At 38.3% G+C, this 19,342-nt stretch overlaps 1 protein-coding gene across 1 annotated transcript in view; it reads left to right on the top strand.

Moving 5' to 3' along the window:
* The first annotated feature begins 10 nt into the window (after positions 1–10).
* The window catches only part of bin3 (bridging integrator 3), a 34,616-nt gene continuing 15,284 nt past the window's right edge, over positions 11–19,342 (top strand). The window contains exons 1-4 of the mRNA XM_085294015.1: positions 11–160; positions 9,487–9,535; positions 13,280–13,320; positions 19,120–19,181. Of these exons, the coding sequence (XP_085150141.1) occupies positions 153–160; positions 9,487–9,535; positions 13,280–13,320; positions 19,120–19,181 (160 nt within the window). The 5' untranslated portion in view covers positions 11–152. The remainder of the gene's footprint in view (positions 161–9,486; positions 9,536–13,279; positions 13,321–19,119; positions 19,182–19,342) is intronic.

Below are 19,342 nucleotides of genomic sequence, written 5' to 3'. Positions count from 1 at the left end.
GTGTTCGTGTCCCACAAAACTTCCTTAGAGGAAGCAGACGCGGCTAAGCTCCGGACTTCCTGTTTTGAGCTCGACTGCTGACTGGTAGAAAGGAGTAATACTCGGAAGATAGTAAAACTACCCAATGAAACCGGAGTAAAAGTTCACTCAAAATGAGCTGGTATGTACCCTGACTACATTGTTATGAATAAAATATAACTGTAAACGATCCATTCAAGTTAATTTAGGACTGACTTGTCGACCGGGCTCGGGCTATAATCTGGAAGCGCTCACAGGCACCTATAGTGTAACTAGAGTTAGCTTTAGCGTGTCAAACCAAGTGTTTCACGAATAAAAACGTCTTCTAGTAACCTTTCCGTAAGACTAGGTTGCCCCAAAACTCTTTCTGTAAAACGTGGTCGCAAGGCTGTAGTTGTTACACACAGTTGGCACAGGATCGACAAAGTCGTTTACGAGCTACTTGTACAGTATATGTTAGCTAGCTGTTAGTTCGCCTAGTTGCTCTAAAATTAGGGAGGGAAAAATGACCTAACTGCTCTTTTAAGTTTAGGCTTCTTGTTTCTACTGTTTAATAAAATCTAGGGTTGTGGCTTTTGCTAAACGTGGAAACTTCGTGTCGTCAGTTGTCAGGTCGGACGGGTTTACGGTGAAGCAATTTAAAGGGATTTAAACGTCGGTCGACAGTAATCAGCTGTGACTAGCTGGTATGTTGACACATGCTTTTGGGCTCTTTGTGAACTTTGATTTTCTAAGCAATGATAGCTGTGTGTCGTCTTCATTTGTGTGTCTCGCAGGAATCGTGCCAAAAAGTGATTTCCAATGTTTCTGTGTTTTGTTTTATATGTCTACCATATATGTCTACCATTATATGCCTGTGCTTATAATGGTAAATAGACCGCAGTCAAGCTGATTTAAAGGGGAGTTGTACATAAATTTAAAAAAGGGAGTTGTACATAAAATAAATAATCTGTTTTGCAACTGTCTTTATGACTGCATTATTGTACCTACTTAGTTCATACTCTACATTATACTCAATTCGGTTCTTTTTTGGCCATTTAAAATATCTTCATAGACCTGTTATGTTATATTTGTTCCCATTTCTTTTGGCCTCCGGGCCAGCTCTCTCTTGAAAAAGACATTTTTAATGTCAATGAGACTTTTTACATAGATAAATAAAGAATATAGAAAAATGACTTGATGTCAATCATGAGAGATATTGTTTGAGGAATTATTGGCCACCAAGTCATTTACAACAGTTCAGGTACTGGCAGTGATTTTTTGAGCGAACACCAGAAGTCATTTTTTGGTAGACAATCATTCTTTGGCACTGTATAAGAAGGGCGATTGTCAGTCTCAGTTTGAATTCTTTAAGCAGATGTGGATGCCAGGCCTTTTAGGTGATTATTTTTTTTTTTTTTACATTTTAGCATTCAATTAGCATTAGCCAAGAGGTAAGATAATGCTACAATCATCAGTAAATCAACATGAGTAACCTTACTTAAAAATATGTTTATTATCTTGTATAAAGTAATAAAGAGAACACTTAAAATGCTAACATTTGCTCCAGAAGCGAGCTTTATATAAACAAACTTTTTTCCCCCCACATTGGACAGCTGTGACATTACAACAGTGTAATTAGTCAATTGCTTTGTTGGTACTGGACAGGCATTAGTTTGATGACGCAGGAACACGCACCAACATGGGGATATCTATCCGGTCTTTAAGTGATGACTTGATGAATCCTGCTTCCAGGTCCAAACTACTCTGCGTTTAATAAGGCTTTTGTGTTTTTTACATGTTTTAATGCTTTGTATCTTGTTCTATTTAATCTCAACAAGCCCCTAAAAACATTCAGTAATCACTGTCGGCCTCTCTCGGTTTTTATTACCGCTAATCATTTTAAAGCTCAGTTTTTAAAACCTTAAGATGTAACTACAGCTCAGCCCATGCAGCAGTATATTAATAACTGACCTCGTATTGTGGATGGATTATCTCAGTTGTTCTCACGACTGAATTTCGGTCCGTTTACACCATCCTGCCATGCGATTGCATTTGTACCGAACCTTCGGGAACGCTCACATTAACTTTTATTGAGTGCGAGCTAACTTCCTGCTAACTTCAAACTCCGTTAAATTTCATAAATTCGGTTTTCATGGATGCCTGGATGTTGAACTTAATTGTTACACCTGGTAGAGCAGCAACGCTGATCATTTTATTACGGATGAAAGGATTTGGACAGTTTTTAACTCTCAGTCATGCCATAGTGATCGTTGGACTTAGGGACCTGCAGCGGAGTTTGGGCCCAGGCACGCCTAATGACGTCAGGCTTAAAGACCGGATTACACCATACACCTTTATCCTTCAGCTCTAAAAGGCTAATGGGGTATTGTCATCACCCTCCAGGTGCAGCTACTAAAAATCAGATGAGTTCAAATCTCAGCGACCTTGACCTCAAGGTCAGAGGCCAGGTTTTCTGAAAATTATGTGAATGCAATACAGGGTGGTGTAGGATTTTGCAATTAATAGCATAGGTTCAACTCCCAAAAATCTTGGATTAGTTCAAATCTCAATGACCTTGACCTGAAGGTCAGAGGTCAGGTTTTCTCAAAATCTTGTGAACATGATAACAAGATCAAGGTGACTTGGGATTTTCAAATTCATACCATGGGTACATCTACTAAAATCTCAGAGAAGTTTGAATCCCAGTGTCCTCTGGGTCAAGGTCAGAGGTCAACTTTTCTGAAAATCACCTAGGATTTTCATATTCATGCCACACATGCTTCTAGTAGGAGGCTAAGGGGTTAGCATTGGCAGCTACCAGTGCTTTTTTTATATTGTGGTTTGTAAATCGATCATCACCCTGCCCCCATCACCCCACTCCATTTGTAGGTTTTCCTGTAGTTTAGGACTTCTTCCTTCGTCTTCTTCAGCATATATAGACTGATTAGAACAGGTGGAAATGCATGCTCCCCCTTTACTTCAGAAAGAATTACCCATGTGATACATATGCTACCAAAGAAAAACAAAACCTTTTGATATTGAATGGTACCAAGAGTATTGGTTCTGGTAATATCCCTACTGATTATATAGTTATGAAATCTCACATGAGAAGAGCTCCAAAGTGAGTCTCCTTCACACTGGAGTGATCTCAAGACTCCAGTTACTCTGCTTTCTTGGGTCTCCAGCAGCATGCGGTGTGTAAAAGTCGACTGGATGAATGTTCAGAAGAACTGTTGAAAGGCTGTTGCATTGCCCTTTACAATGACTGTAATCAGAGCCCATCTATGGAGAGCCCGTTCACTTATTGTTGGCTGTCTACCAAGTGGGTGCTCCTAAACAGTGAGTGTAGTTAATTGGCTAAAACCATTGTTTGAATTTGTTTACAGAAAACCCCCCACCAAAGTTTAGTTTCTTGTTGTGAATGTAGTGTCAATTATGTATATTCCAGAAATACTCGTATCTTTTAGTTATTTTCTTACAGGGATGGAAATAAATCACTAGCATTCTGCTTATATAAGCTTTTTTGTTGGTTAAGGGTTTTGCCAGGAACTTTAGACACACATGGTAAGAAGCTGTTTTATTTTCCACAGGTTATTTATTTGTATTGGGTGGAGTGGCTAAATTAAACTCCCTTAAAGCCTTAGATGCAAGCAGTTGATCATTGTGAAGGTATAACAGTAAACAGTTTGTAGGCAAGAAAAAAGAGAGAAATTTTGCATTATTTTAATGTTGTGGGTTTTTCCCCTAACACTCAACCATTATCTCATGATTTTTTTAAAGAAAGATGACAGCACTTATAGATGGTTAAAACTGGAGTTTTTTGACTAAGACATTTGAGCTTGATTTCCAAAATTCTAATCCGCAAAGCATATAAACCCTTTTTGAACCTACCACACGGTCACACTTAACACTCCGGTGCTCCCTTTTAAAACCATTTTCTCCATCCACTTAGAAAGTGCCAAGGCCCTAGTTACACAAGGCACTAGTTGGGAACCACCGGTCGCACGAGAAAAATGCGTATTCCCCAGCCAGTCGATGATTGGTTGTTGGAGGTTGCTGGGAGTCACTGTAAAATCAGCAGGCCTAGAGAGTGGTCAGTGACACCCTGCCAACCACAAGTTGCTAGGGACAAATGTGTTTTACCCAGTTGGTTGGTGAATAGTTGCTGGCAGGGAAATCAATTGCAAAGAGTTATATGGTGCTTCAGGCCATGTCCACACTAATACGTTTTTATTTGAAAACGCATCTTTTTCTCTTTCCGTTTTGACCTTCTGTCTACACTGAGACAGCTTTTTCGTTCAAGGAAACCGCAGCGTTTTGAAAACGCTCTCCAAAGCAAATACATTTGAAAACGCCGTTTTCGCATCGCAGTGTGTACAGTGAACCCAGAGCCTTTTTGAAAATGCTGACACATTTTAGTCATGTGATGCAGTCATGTGACCAATTAAACTAAGATAGCGTTACACAGGAGTTGTTTTGTTTGCGCTCAATTTTGACAGCCCTATTAAAGATTAATATCAGCTTCTACATGCTCCAGATAGCTTTTCTTCAAATTCTTTAACTCTCACTTGCTTTGTACTTTTTTGTACTTTAGTGGTACTCGCAGCAACAACTCCACCTCATTGTTAGTCCATTTAAAAAACTCTGCATTTCCTCGACATTTTGCTGCGACGTTTCAAAGAGCCAGAAAGTAAATAAATAACAGACAGAAATGAGGTGTGGACGTAGCCTTACTGAACCTCCTTGCAATTGCTTTGGCCAAAAGTAGGTTGCCAGTGTAGCATTGTAGTTTGCATTGATGACACCTGCTTGTCTGTAAACACTCACCAGCTATTGTCCAGGCTGAAGCTAGTGGCTACCCAGTATGCTTAGCTAGTGTTGCTCTCTTTTGACAATGGAAGTGGAAGATTACTACTGAAGCAAGGCACTCAGGAGCAAGCATAAACATCCCATACACTGGATTTTTGTACAGTATTTGCCCTGAGTTCTTTGTGTCAAAGTTACTCCAGAGACTGACAGGGAAAGACTACTGTTTATAAGCTACATTATAATCCAAACAGACATTAGTAATTAAGAACGTTAATATAAAGGCTTGATAATCCAGTCTGTGCAATATTGTGAGCAATACTTTGTGGCAAGAAGGATAGTTTCCCTTCATCCTCTAACCAGAGTGATAAACACTGACAACAGATGTGGCATAAGGAAGAGGCAGGACTTTGTCTTCGTTTTAACATTTATTGTGAGATCCTTGTCTAAATGACATACATTTACCAGCACTCCACTAAAACACACATTTGATTGGTTTTTTGATTGTCATATTTGAAACATATTTATGTTCACAACTGTTGCATTCTCTCTTGTTTAGCATATTTTACATTTAGTTGAACTTATGACTAAATTATGACTATACAGTTTTTTATGTTGTTTTTTTTTTAAACAAATAACAGGGGTTGATCATAGCAGCCCCTAATTGCATGTGGCATTTTACACATTTAAAAGGAAATTTGCATAATTCATGTTTTGTCTCTCACAATTCATGACTGTAATTCTAGAGAAAATGCAAAGAAGATAACTTTTCAGTGCACTTATGACGCATATGTATATGAACTCACTTGTAATATATTTCAGGTTCTTAGTGTCATTCAGGCAAGACTGTAAGTAGTAACTATGATAGCGTCATTCAGTTCAGTCATTTGGTCAATAGCTGGCAAACGACACATCTACCAGTACGCACCGCCAACCGCAAGGTCAAGAGTGGGGTGCTCACCCAGTGAAAAGAGTCCTTCATGGGCTCTGCTGACTGATGCATTCCAGCAGGGCCTGCACACTTGGTTCTATGACGTGAGCGGTTTGACTTCAGGGTCATCATCAGAACAATTCCACTTCCCAGCATCTTCAACTAGCCTTCTGTGCTCCACGGAATATCTGAGGTCAAATGATGCACTATCTTCCTAATGGTGTACACATTTGCAGTTTTATTGAAAAGCCAATGGTTACTCCAGTTGGTGCATTATGTGTCCAGAATCAAGAAGACTGTTATGTCTTTGTTCTTGCCTACGTGCTTTGTTGATAGCAGTGACGTGTATTCTATTACAGCAAAGATTAGATAGCTCATTAAATGTGAGATGACCAACTTTTTGATAATGACTGCATGTGTAAAGAGCCAGTTTAAATGCGTCTTGGTCAAGGAACGGGCAGAATCATGATCCACTGCAGTTCTCCCCAGTTATTTGGTTAAATCCATGTTATTACATAGTTATATGTCTATATGTTTTGCATAGTTATAAAAGCTGTCACTTCAGACTGAGGCTAAAGACCGAGCTGACAAATCTCTGCATCTAATTTTATGTTCTTACCAGTAGTGGGATTTTTCATTTTTTATTGCTTTGATACTTCTTTAAAAACGACTTCTTGCTATGCTGGGTCTCTGGCTAAGTGAGAGAGAGAGTTATTGTAGGGTTTCAACCTAGCCAACAGGTTGGGTTCTGAAAAGCCAATCATACATGGTAATCTACTCTTAAGTCTAATGGTGATCGATTAAAACGTTGGATTAAATAGGAAAGACAGCAACAGTAGCTATTACCGACCGATAAGCATATTTTTAGTACTGCTGCTTTGTGAGAGTACACAGTTACAAGATGAAGATGTACGTCTGGAAGACTCATAGAAACTATGGACCTTTTAGATTTTAGTTCATATGTATTTTTGGGAAGTTTTGGCACTGTTATTTGTGACCTTAATCATGTGTCTTCATAGTTGTTTGAAAAATCCTTATTTATGCGTCTACTCATGCGTGTCATCACTTGGCTTAAATTTGGTTTCAGAAAATTGTGGATTTGAGTTGGTGTAATGCACATTTTCTCTTTGTTTTTAGCAGTCGTCTGACCAGTCCTCTGCCATGTCAGATTCTAGTTCTGAGTTCACAGGACTGGGCTTACCAATGTTTCTAAATGTGACAGCCCCTACAGAAATATTGCTGTGTGAAGAAACAGTAGCAATGATTCTCACAGTGACTACCATCCTCCCTCTTTCTCATTCTCTCCCTCTACTTGCAGTTGCCCTCCCCAAAGCACACTTCACCCGGTGTGTTTGCCAGTTCTCATGAGCAGCTGAAGAGAGTGACCACTTTTTTTTGGCTCTTTGCTGAAGTGCACATATTCTGAATCTATAATGTTACAAGCTTCCTTCATTTTTTTCCCCCCAAAGCAAGTGTGTCATTTGATACATTAAAGGGAAAATTCACACTAATATAGTGACAGTTTAACAGATCCTCTTGATGTAAGCACATTTGGATCCAAACTGCAGAGAAACTGAAAAACCCAAGAGCATTTAAAGCAAACATTTAAATATACGTACCTCTTTTCCTTTATAAAGCACTCTTGCATAATACCCTTCTGTTGTCTTTTTGCTGTGGATGTCATGATTTATAGCTTGACACACCCATTAAATAAGAACAAACTCAAAACCTGCTTCCAAATGTTGGGCAATCTTGGCAAAAAGTTTCCAATCAGTTCCCTGAACTTTTGGTTTAAGGACAACTATATTGATCTTGTAAGATCAGTCAGTCATTTCATGCACCGTACAAAAAACGTATAAACATAATTAAAAATGGCAACTCTCTCTGTTTAATTAATTAATTTCTTATTATTTCTATTACTTTTTCCTCTTCATTTTATACCAGTAGTTGGGCTTAATTGTTAAAACTGATTAGTATCTTTCATTTCTGTAGTGACTTACTTTTTTTAAATTGTAAGTTGTGCCTAAACTGTAGCTTAATTCTACACATAGACTTCAAAGTAAAAGTGTTGCAGATCACCGGTTGTAAATGCATGTGCAGAACAAAAGATTGCGTTAACAAATAGAACCATCATCACAAAATGTATGTTCAGCTATATTAATAGATGGGATATGTAGTCAATGCTTAATGTGTGGTTTAAGTCATAAACTTTCTGCTGATTTCTTCTTATACTGTCTGACTGGGCTGAAGTGCTTCTTTTATGGTTGTTTTGTCTTAAATCTTAACTGATCTTACAAGAGGTAGTGTGGCAGTGTGGAGGCTGTTTCTTCTTGTTTTAACTTTGGGAGAACACCAATCTAAAACTCTCCGTGTTTAAATCTCCAGCTGTTGTGCTTTGGGTAAACAATCCCAAACAGTTTCAAAGACAGGTACGTGGGTATGTAATGCACGTAGTTTGACATTACAGTGTACCTATCACCTCATCGGAGAAAGGTGAGTCAGATGAAGCTGAGTAATTTCTGTGGGTTTTTTTCCATGTTGGCTCACCCAAGTAGTGACATAGTGGGTGAAACTAATCCCCGAGCGAAAGCAGCAAAATGTTTTCAGGGATTTGTAACTGGTTTTTATTCTTTTTATTATTATTATTTACCAAAAAAAGGTTGTCACCAGGTCAAAGTCCTTGTTATAATATCAAGTACCAGAAAGTCAAAATCAATGTAATTCCTAAGCCACCAGTGAAACTTGTTTTTTTTTATGCATTTTCCCCCCAGGCTTAATCATACTGTTTTTGTTTTTTTTGACCATGTTGAGTTTTGTGATTGAGCTGTAGTCAAAAGGATCTTCCTGACACATCTGTAGCTTTCCCTGGTTGCACAATAAGGTCCTACATCACACCCTCACTTTTCCATCTCATTAGTCTACACACCTTTCTTTTGACACAGCTGCTGCCTCACCCTGGCTGTCAGTAGCAACTGTCCATCATGTAGCTTAGATTTCAGACCATTAGTGCAACATCAATGACAACGTACAACATAGAGCAAATCACAATGATAAGGCAGTGTTTTCTGTCTCATGGATATCCAAGGCACTCTGATGCGCTGCAGCAACTTATTAAGGCATAGGCAAGGGTTTGAAATGGGGATAAAAGATTGTGTTTTAACTAAGGCGAAACAAGTTTTTTTCTTTTTACTGAAAGTAGAATCTCTGTGTCTTTTGCTTCCCGAGTGAAGAAAAGTTGTACTTCATCCTGAAAATTATGTGAAACTATTGCAGATACAGTGAGCCTCGTAACATGTTTTGGTGTTGATTGTTGTCATGGCTTTGTCTTTTTGAGTCCTGGTATATGAAGGTGGTTTGGGGGGGGGGGGGGTTGCTATTTTTTTGATGTTATAACATCTGCATTTGATTGCCAGTTGGGGTCATGTAAAATCACACAGATGAGGGGACAACCACTTCTGTTAAGTGACATCTGCTTGCAGTGGCAGCCAGATGTGATCAGTGATGACACAAAGTTAATGGACATGTCACTGACAACATGTGTGAGAGGAACAGGGATTGACAGCCTCAGATTGTCTGTGTCAGTGATCTAAAAGAGGCACTAATACACCGGTAGACCTGAGCTGTCCTTTAGTTGGTCATCATGCAACTGTTGACAATTTAAGCATTCATTAATCTCACCTTTTTGGTAATCATTTCCTGTTGCTTGTATCTGTCAGCACTCATTGCATGTTTTTTCGTGTTCATTTCAGGATCCCGTTCAAGATTGGACAACCAAAAAAACAGATTGTCTCTAAAACTGTAAGTCACAAGAACAAACTTTTACTCTATCCAGACATTCAGGTAAAACAGCAGTTTAAAAGCTGTAGTTGTTGAGCTTCACGAATGGCACAGACCACACGAATAGTAGTCTAAATACTGTCGTCCACAAAGATTTATTAGATGTCAATTTGTCTAAGTCTTTCAAGGGGGCTGAGGTGGTTACCTTGAAGTGACAGTGAGAGGGTGTTCTTCTTGCTGGAGAAAACCACTTCCACCATAATAGGTTTGTGGCCTGGCATTTAGACTGTGAGACAGGGATTCCAGCTTCCTGTGCCATCCTAGGCAAAAACCATGGAGTGGGAGAGATGGTGACAGCTGTGAGTAGGTCCAAACTCAGATTAACTCTGAGATTAAAGCAAAGTTTTACTGTGGGAGTCACAGACTAACAAACAGCTCAGTTTTATCACAATACCTACAAAGGCAATTGTATCATGATATAATTCTGCGGTACATGATGCATTATAGTACACCGCAATATCTATGTTTAAAAAAGACCTTAAAAAGTGAAAAACATTGTATACATTCAGTACAAGCGGTGTCACTGTTGTATGGATTATTAAGATTATTCTATAGTTTACGTTCCCTTGAGTGAGTGTGGAAGGGTCCTGATTTATTTATTACAATGGCTACCACACAACCAGAACAACCTGACACCAATCACTTTATCAGATCCAGTTTTCCTACCCAAGGAACACATTAAGGAGTGGTGGTGAATACGAGTGCATGGTTAGCACGTACAGTAATGCATGGTCAAACTGGTTTTTATCACCAAAAGTTGCTAGTAATATAACTGGTATACAGAAGAGTGCAATAAGTATCTGCCTCAGAATAGCAAATCTAGTCTTGTAGATAAATTCAATGGGAAAATCAGTTAATCTCAGAAGAATGAGTAAAAAAACTAAATGAACACCAGATCTCAACACAAGTGCCCAACACCACATAGCCTGCAGTTACACATGCACACCCCCACACAACAGTGCTCTGAAAAATTCCAGCCAAACAAACAACCAAAGCTGGAATTAAAGTATGAGCGTCAACCACAGTAGCACACCAAAATGTTACTCCAAACAGAAACGTCCACACTAACCAAAATGTCCAAGATGCCAACAAAGAGATAACCAAGCTACTGCAAAGCTCACAGCAATTCAAAATAGTTAATAGAGTCAAAGCTACCAGACAAAACTAACAAGTTAAATATTGTACGCCAGGTACAAATTAAGGAGTAGTGACACATAAGTGCTCTTGGTTAGCACATACAGTAATGCATGGCCAAACTGTTTTTTATCACTGGAAATTGCTACTAATATAATTCCCAAACAACACTCCTCTGAAAAACTTCTAGCATCAAACAACCAAAGCTGTAATTAAAGTATGAGCATCAACCACAGCAGCACACCAAAATGTTACCAAGTTACATATTTTACAACACTATTCAAGTTTAAGTCTACAAATAAACCACTTAAACCTACTTAACTGAGAGACTCATTTGGCTATATTCGCCAAAAAGGATATCTGAAACCCTAAATTCATGGACTTAACAGCTGAGCAAAATACTAGTGCTGCTCTCTTCCAACCGCAAAAACTCTAAATTGATGTACCCGATCCAAACTAATGTTATTTAGAACTGCAATACTAATGATCTGAACTTCTAGAACTTCCTAAGATGTTAGTCACAGTCTAAAATACCATAACAACTTTCGGCTGTACTCAAAAAGCAATTCAATTTAGATGACCATTTAGCAAACTGCAAACTAAGTTGATTAACAAGGGCCCAAACTTTAATCTTACCAGTAGGTCTAAAGATCCTGGACAAGGAAGGAAGGAGTCCACGCAAGAGGTTTAGTTAAATATAAAATAATTTATTAAACATAACCTAGTCATTTTACCTGCATTTCAGCTGCTCAAACCACTGTCCGTCAATCCTGGTGCATAATCCTACAGGTAAAGACCGTGAATACAGTGGGGCAAAAAAGTATTTAGTCAGCCACCGATTGTGCAAGTTCCCCCACTTAAAATGATGACAGAGGTCAGTAATTTGCACCAGAGGTACACTTCAACTGTGAGAGACAGAATGTGAAAAAAAAAAATCCATGAATTCACATGGTAGGATTTGTAAAGAATTTATTCGTAAATTAGGGTGGAAAATAAGTATTTGGTCACCTCAAACAAGGAAAATCTCTGGCTCTCACAGACCTGTAACGTCTTCTGTAAGAAGCTTTTCTGTCCCCCACTCGTTACCTGTATGAATGGCACCTGTTTGAACTCATCATCTGTATAAAAGACACCTGTCCACAGCCTCAAACAGTCAGACTCCAAACTCCGCCATGGCCAAGACCAAAGAGCTTTCGAAGGACACCAGGAAAAGTATTGTAGACCTGCACCAGACTGGGAAGAGTGAATCTACAATAGGCAAGCAGCTTGGTGTGAAAAAATCAACTGTGGGAGCAATCATCAGAAAATGGAAGACATACAAGACCACTGATAATCTCCCTCGATCTGGGGCTCCACGCAAGATCTCATCCCGTGGGGTCAAAATGATCATGAGAACGGTGAGCAAAGATCCCAGAACCACACGGGGGGACCTGGTGAATGACCTGCAGAGAGCTGGGACCAAAGTAACAAAGGTCACCATCAGTAACACACTACAACGGCAGGGAATCAAATCCCGCAGTGCCAGACGTGTTCCGCTGCTGAAGCCAGTGCATGTCCAGGCCCGTCTGAAGTTTGCCAGAGAGCACATGGATGATACAGCAGAGGATTGGGAGAATGTCATGTGGTCAGATGAAACCAAAGTAGAACTTTTTGGTATAAACTCAACTCGTCGTGTTTGGAGGAAGAAGAATACTGAGTTGCATCCCAAGAACACCATACCTACTGTGAAGCATGGGGGTGGAAACATCATGCTATGGGGCTGTTTTTCTGCCAAGGGGACAGGACGACTGATCCGTGTTAAGGACAGAATGAATGGGGCCATGTATCGTGAGATTTTGAGCCAAAACCTCCTTCCATCAGTGAGAACTTTGAAGACGAAACGAGGCTGTGTCTTCCAACATGACACTGATCCAAAACACACCACCCGGGCAACAAAGGAGTGGCTCCGTAAGAAGCATTTGAAAGTCCTGGAGTGGCCTAGCCAGTCTCCAGACCTCAACCCCATAGAAAATCTGTGGCGGGAGTTGAAAGTCCGTGTTGCTCGGCGACAGCCCCAAAACATCACTGCTCTCGAGAAGATCTGCATGGAGGAATGGGCCAAAATACCAGCTACTGTGTGTGCAAACCTGGTAAAGACCTATAGTAAACGTTTGACCTCTGTTATTGCCAACAAAGGTTATGTTACAAAGTATTGAGTTGTATTTTTGTTATTGACCAAATACTTATTTTCCACCCTGATTTATGAATAAATTCTTTACAAATCCTACCATGTGGATTCATGGATTTTTTTTTTTTCACATTCTGTCTCTCACAGTTGAAGTGTACCTCTGGTGCAAATTACTGACCTCTGTCATCATTTTAGGTGGGAGAACTTGCACAATCGGTGGCTGACTAAATACTTTTTTGCCCCACTGTATGTCCAAGTGGGAAAACAAATGCCTTCTGAAGTAATCATTGTTGCTGGAAACAATTATATTTCGCACATGTATTTATTGTCCGTTACAATTTTTGGAGTCATTATTTGTACTATGCCAAAATGCTAATATACCTGCAATGCATTCTTTATTTTAGGTTGAAAGAGACTTTGAGCGAGAATATGACAAACTCCAAAAGTAAGTTTCCATTATGCTTTATAAGACTAATGAGGTAGACAGTGACTAAAGTTTCTCTGTGTTATTCAGAGTTACATTGGTATTAAAATAAACATTTTATATTTTACAAAAATATGCATGTGTTACCAAGTGTTTTCATGTTCATGTATTGTTTGTTTTAGCTTGGTGCTTTGTATATATTCAATATCTTAATGTCTGTCATTAGTCCTTCTGCCAACAAAAAAAAATCTGTAATGTTTTTGTATTATTTATTTTATTCTCATGAAATGACTTAATTTACAATTACTAGTCAGGATTATAAAGTAAATAAGAAATCTGAAATAACTAACAGTTATTTTGACTGCATATTTACATTTTAAGTATTCCTTTTTGCACATGTAGTTTTTCTTTTTTCTTTTCCAGCTTTTGGTAGTTTTGGACACTGTTTTTTCTTGACATGAAATATTAAGACATTTCAAACTTGGCCACAGCTGAAATATCAAATTTTTACAATTTAATGTCATCATGGATATAGAAATTCTGTTAATGGTCTTTATTTCAGTTTCTCTGTGAAACAAAGGCAAGTAGGGATCACATCATTTAAAATTCAAAACTTGTAAGCTCAGTACATCAGGCCCAGTCTTACTGGGAGGCTGAGGTTACAAAAACTCCCTGAGGGCCCAGCAAAATGAGTGGGAGCATCATTTTCCTCTCAGGTTTTGTTGAGTAGGAGGGCCCTTTATCAGGAAGGTGTGGTGCCAATAGACCTTATAGATGAGTCAGAGCAGCAGGCATGTAGAGACATTTAGGTTCTCCACCCTAGAGATCCATATCAACACTTCATGGTGCTCCTGTGGTCTAAATGCAGTATACTTAGTAGTAACTGATACCTGTGTTTGCAGTTTGTCCATCTGACTGAAGACATTTAAATTCTTCTAGTACAAAAATAATCTGTACTTTAACACTCTCCCATATTGAAGTATAGACCAATTTCAACATCATTTTAATTTTAGTGTTTGAATAATCTCTATGATCTATAACATAGAGAGCTCTATTTTCTATTATCTGTAGTACCAGCAGTGTAAAACAGATTTCAATCTCATAGAACTAGCCTTGACGAGAAGAACAGGCAAAACCCAAATGAGATCTGAAAGGTTACATGCAGATGTATATAGTCTCTCTGTATGTGCACACTTTTCCTCTATAACCTGTTGCATCCTCCAAATTGATGATGGTCATATCTTGCCCTCATATCCTGTGTACATCCTGCTGGAAACATACCTGATAATTTCCTCTGAGCCTGAAATATCATTGCTTTGTTATCTGCATGTAGTGTAAAAGTGGCTTTAAAGTGCTAGCTGATAAAGCATTTAACACAAGATCATCTTATTCCTTCCGCTATATATGAAGCATATTTGTACTTCATATGTGTTAAGTATAAGTAGGTATTGACTTGTGGGTTCAGACAAAATTTAAACACTATTGTGGAACAGTAAGTGAAATTCCACAACTTAACCAATATGGATCACAGTGTTTTACTTTTTCTTTGTCGATGTTATTTGATCACTTTTTAAGATCAATATTTTGTAATAGCAGTATAGGAAATCCAAATGTCCTAATATACGGCTGTGCAAGTCTATGTGAAAAAAGTTAAACTATTTCAGTGACAAACTTAAATTAGTCATGTCTAGAGGTATTAAAATTTGATTTAGTCTGGTACAATTCTTGGTTTTAGAGTGATTTACATGGAATTGCAGTTTCTAACCTCAGTCTTGTGTGAAAAGCATTGAGCCGGAAAGCAAATCAGAGTAAAATGGTCATGTTGCAATGTATAAGTGATATATTCAGCAATTTTCTTTAAAAGTCTTGAATGCCTTTCGTTTTCACCACCCTGTGTGGCATGGCGGCTGTGGCTGCATGGGTAGAAGGTTTGGGGCATAGGTACAAGGAGCAGCAGCTGTTCCAGTAGGTTACTCTATTAGCACCTTTTGGGAAGAGACTCCACGCTGGCATGGCACTCATCCAGGATGGCTCTCTCTCACCATCAGTTCTGACAGAGAAGGGAAAATGCAGCAGTATTTTTAAGTAGGTGGTAGTGTCTGGAACATGACTTTCACATGCACAAATAACCATCACAAGAATATATTCTGAGTGTACTGGGCTCAGAGCGCACTGGTTTGTTTACATAGTAAGATACTTTCACCCACTATCTTACAAACTAATATGCATGACTGGCAGGATTATGTTTTTTTTTTTAATTTTCCTGATATTATATTTTTGCTTGGTATTGCTTAGCAGAGGTGGGACCAAGTCATTGTTTTGCAAGTCTCAAGTAAGTCTCAAGTCTTTATCCTCAAGTCTCAAGTCAAGTCTCAAGTAATGTCAGGCAAGTCAGAGTCGAGTCTCAAGTCACTGGTGTAAAAGTCCGAGTCAAGTCACAAGTCTGAAACTTTGAATTTCAAGTCCTTTCGAGTCTTTAAAAAAAAAACAACGAAAAAAAGCATGTTGCAGTTATGCTAAATGTAAATATTAGACCATGTAATTTTAAAATCTGTGTTTTTCTCAACACATGACAAAATAGTGAACTTAGAAAATATACACAAATTGTGAAATTGCACCTCTTTAAAATGCAGCTCAATTAAACCTAGCTCCAAGAATAATTTTCACCGACAGTTCTGAGATAAGCTGCATGTTATTCTTGGATGCGGTTGTAGGACCAGCTTTAAAATCGCATGACAAAAATATCATACACATTAAAAAAAAACTGTATCACCAACGTAGCCTGGACAACATTTGCTAGTTAGATGAAGTCAGCTATCTCATCGTAGCATATTTATATGCATATTTATAATCATACGGTTCTTGGAGTGAGTGCATACACTCATGAAGTTTAGTAACTTCCGGTCACTGCAACAAGCCCAGGTACAGTTTACCGACAGATGGGTGCAGGACCTTGAAATGCACCGTGTAGAACGAAAGACCATCGTACGTATCATAAGTTTACCAGTCTCACAAATCGTCGTCATAAATACACATTCCTTAACCGTTTATTAATAGGACCTTTGAGCTCAACGGTAATTAATTAGTAGTGGAAATAATTTCTGGTAGCATCACAGAAATGTAGCAGTGACAATAATATTGTATGCTGTAATCGTACTGTGCAATTAGTGATACAAAACAACTGTTTTATCCTGTGAATAAAAGTATATGTTTTTGTCAATGTACCATAATAACAGAAGCGAAACGCAATATTGTGTCAGGACAATTCACTATTTATGCACAATAAACAAAGGAGCATAGCGCGACAATTTCTGTTCAGCGCCAGACTTGCTTGTAACCTATATCACCAATTATGTTATGAAAATGACGTATTAACTACTAAAAAACACTGACCTTCGTGTAAATGCTTGGAGCAGACTAACCTGTGAGCTGGAGGGTTCTGGGACGTTATATTTGATCTTTGAATGGCTGCAATCCAGGCCATCCGTCGCCTCTTTGTTACTTCGGAAACATGGCTTGAACAATTTCTCTTCAACGACATAATCCGATAACAACCGATCTCTTTACCCGTCGGCTTCCCGTGGCTGTCATGCGACCGGCTATTGCAGTTAATAATACAACAGCTTCTTGACATTTTTGTGTTTCTTTTTATCGCTGTATAACTGATTTTAATTGAAAGCCTGCGTGCGCTAGTACCGCTTGCCACGAGTTCCCAGAATCCTTTGCGGTTCTACCCGTGAATGACGTCACATTTTCAATCTCTATATAATATGCATGTTAAATTTTATATTTGGGGTAAAATATCAAGTCTTTTCAAGTAAACCGGTTCAAGTCCAATTCAAGTCCCAAGTCATTGGTGTAAAAGTCCAAGTCAAGTCACAAGTCTTAGAACATTTTTTCAAGTCAAGTCTAAAGTCATAAAATTAATGACTCGAGTCTGACTCGAGTCCAAGTCATGTGACTCGAGTCCACACCTCTGTTGCTTAGTCTAGTATTGCAGCCTAAACATTTAGTTTGAGTTGTCAAATATCTCTACTTTATGTAATCTCAGACAGAAATGCTAAGATTGACAACATATTACAATTTCAAAATGTTTATGACAATGTCAGAATCAGTTATCAAGTTGCGGCTCTAACAACAAAATGTTATCATATGAAGATTTTATGTCACGTCAGAGTTTAATTGATGCAAAAATGTTCTCAACAACAGAGGAAAACTGTGATGACCTGAACTTGTCACACTGACTCTCCTCGTCCAAATATGTGCTAAAAATTGACTTAATGTAGTGAGACGAACACAGGAAGAATCTCTCTTGATTACTAGATACTCTCCAAATCTTGCCTGAAGCATTGATGATAAATTTACTACAATTTGAAATGCCTGTTTCTGGATATTTGAAACATAAGCGTGCATTTTCATTAATTTAGAGAAAGCCTAATATAGCTTGTGAGACCTAGTTCTATCTAATTGGTGAGAGGGACACAAGAAGTTACTGTGGAGATTGTTCTGACAGACTGTTTTTTTCTTTCCCGTGGTGTGAACAGTATGGGATGAAATTACATCATTTACTGCAAATGACATTTTAGGAACAACCTCCATCTGGTCTGTGGTGATTTAGTATAAAATCCTTTAACGTCAAAAGAAACAAAAGCTTAAAGAGAACATGTTCTGTTTAAAAATATATATATATAAAAAAATAATTTTACTATTTGTCCTTTCTTGGATAAACAAACAAAAGAATAAAAGAAAATCCATTTGCAGATGAAAATCTAAAACCAAAGTTGTCTGTATGTTGCATTTTGGGAGACTTGAACTTTTCTTTACGGTCCTGTAAATGCTGCTTTTTAATCAGCAGTCATTTTCAAACCCTTCAGTTTAACAGTTTAGATTTGGTTAGTGTACCTGTGAGTATCCTCAATCGTTCTTTGTTTCCCAGCTGCTAAACCGAAAAAAAATCTAAAACGTTTAATTGGAGCCGCTTGACTTCCAGTTTTGGTTTGCAGCTCTGAAAGAGCTCTACTTGTTCTGCTAGTGTCTTTATATCTTGTGGACATGCACAAAAATGGGATTACCGTTACTGACTTCCTATTTAATATTGTTCTTGAAAAACAAGGATGGAAGCAAAACCTGACTGCACCACATTTTTCATCAAATAGGAGTAGTGTTATGAAGGTAGTCTCAGGGGAGATTCTAAACCCCTTGTTTGCCTTAATTGATATAATGAATGGCATGTGTTTTCAGCCTCCATAGTCTGGTAATTGCCATTTTTAACACACATCAATGGAATATGTGCAGTGGAATGATTGAAGACGTTAATGCTTTTGAGCGGAAATGTAGTTGACTGAAGGATTCACACTGTTGTTAATTAGCTAACAGATTTTATGTGGAATCAGTCGAATGTGTAATTCCTTCTTAATCCATATTGTTTTATGTCTTTTTTCGAGGTTTGTGTTTTCTTTATCCTTGTCAATGTTTTTGTCCAACTGAACGGGTTCAGAGGGATTCAGGGATGAATCGATTTGAAAGTATGCATTCCTACTTTTGTAACAGTGGAAAATTTTTTAAAGTTCAGGCCTTGATTTCAATTTTTTAGCATTTAAACAGCATATATCAATTGATAAACCTGAAGGTATCAGTAAAACCAGGCTCACATTAGCAGATACCAACGTTTGACTGATGTATTAATGCATGCCTACAGCTCATAAAGTAAATCTTGACTTCAGTATAGGTTATTAATTAATCCAAGTTAGGATAACTGATTCTTTACTGTACTACGAGACAAGAAGCGCTCTGATAATCAGTCTTCTGCTTGTCCCACAGGCTGGAGGATCAGACGAAAAAGCTTCACAAAGACATGAAGAAAAGCACAGAGGCAGATTTAGGTATGTTCTGTCACTTACTTGGCGTTGCCGCCTGGTGAGCCATTGATCAGCACTTGTTCACCAACATACTTGATGTTACTTGGCATGTTTTTCAGGGCCAGAAAGATGTTTGGGTGCCTGTGTTTTTCTTTTTTTTTTCCTGTGCTGTGTTCGATCTCCAA

This window comes from Mchenga conophoros, linkage group LG12 (assembly GCF_057382185.1).
Source record: "Mchenga conophoros isolate Kocher_MC1m ecotype Shallow Benthic linkage group LG12, M_conophoros_male_GT1.1, whole genome shotgun sequence".
NCBI classification, from domain to species: Eukaryota; Metazoa; Chordata; class Actinopteri; order Cichliformes; family Cichlidae; genus Mchenga; species Mchenga conophoros.
Note: the sequence above shows the minus strand (reverse complement) of the source record. Positions and strands in the feature narration are given on the sequence as shown.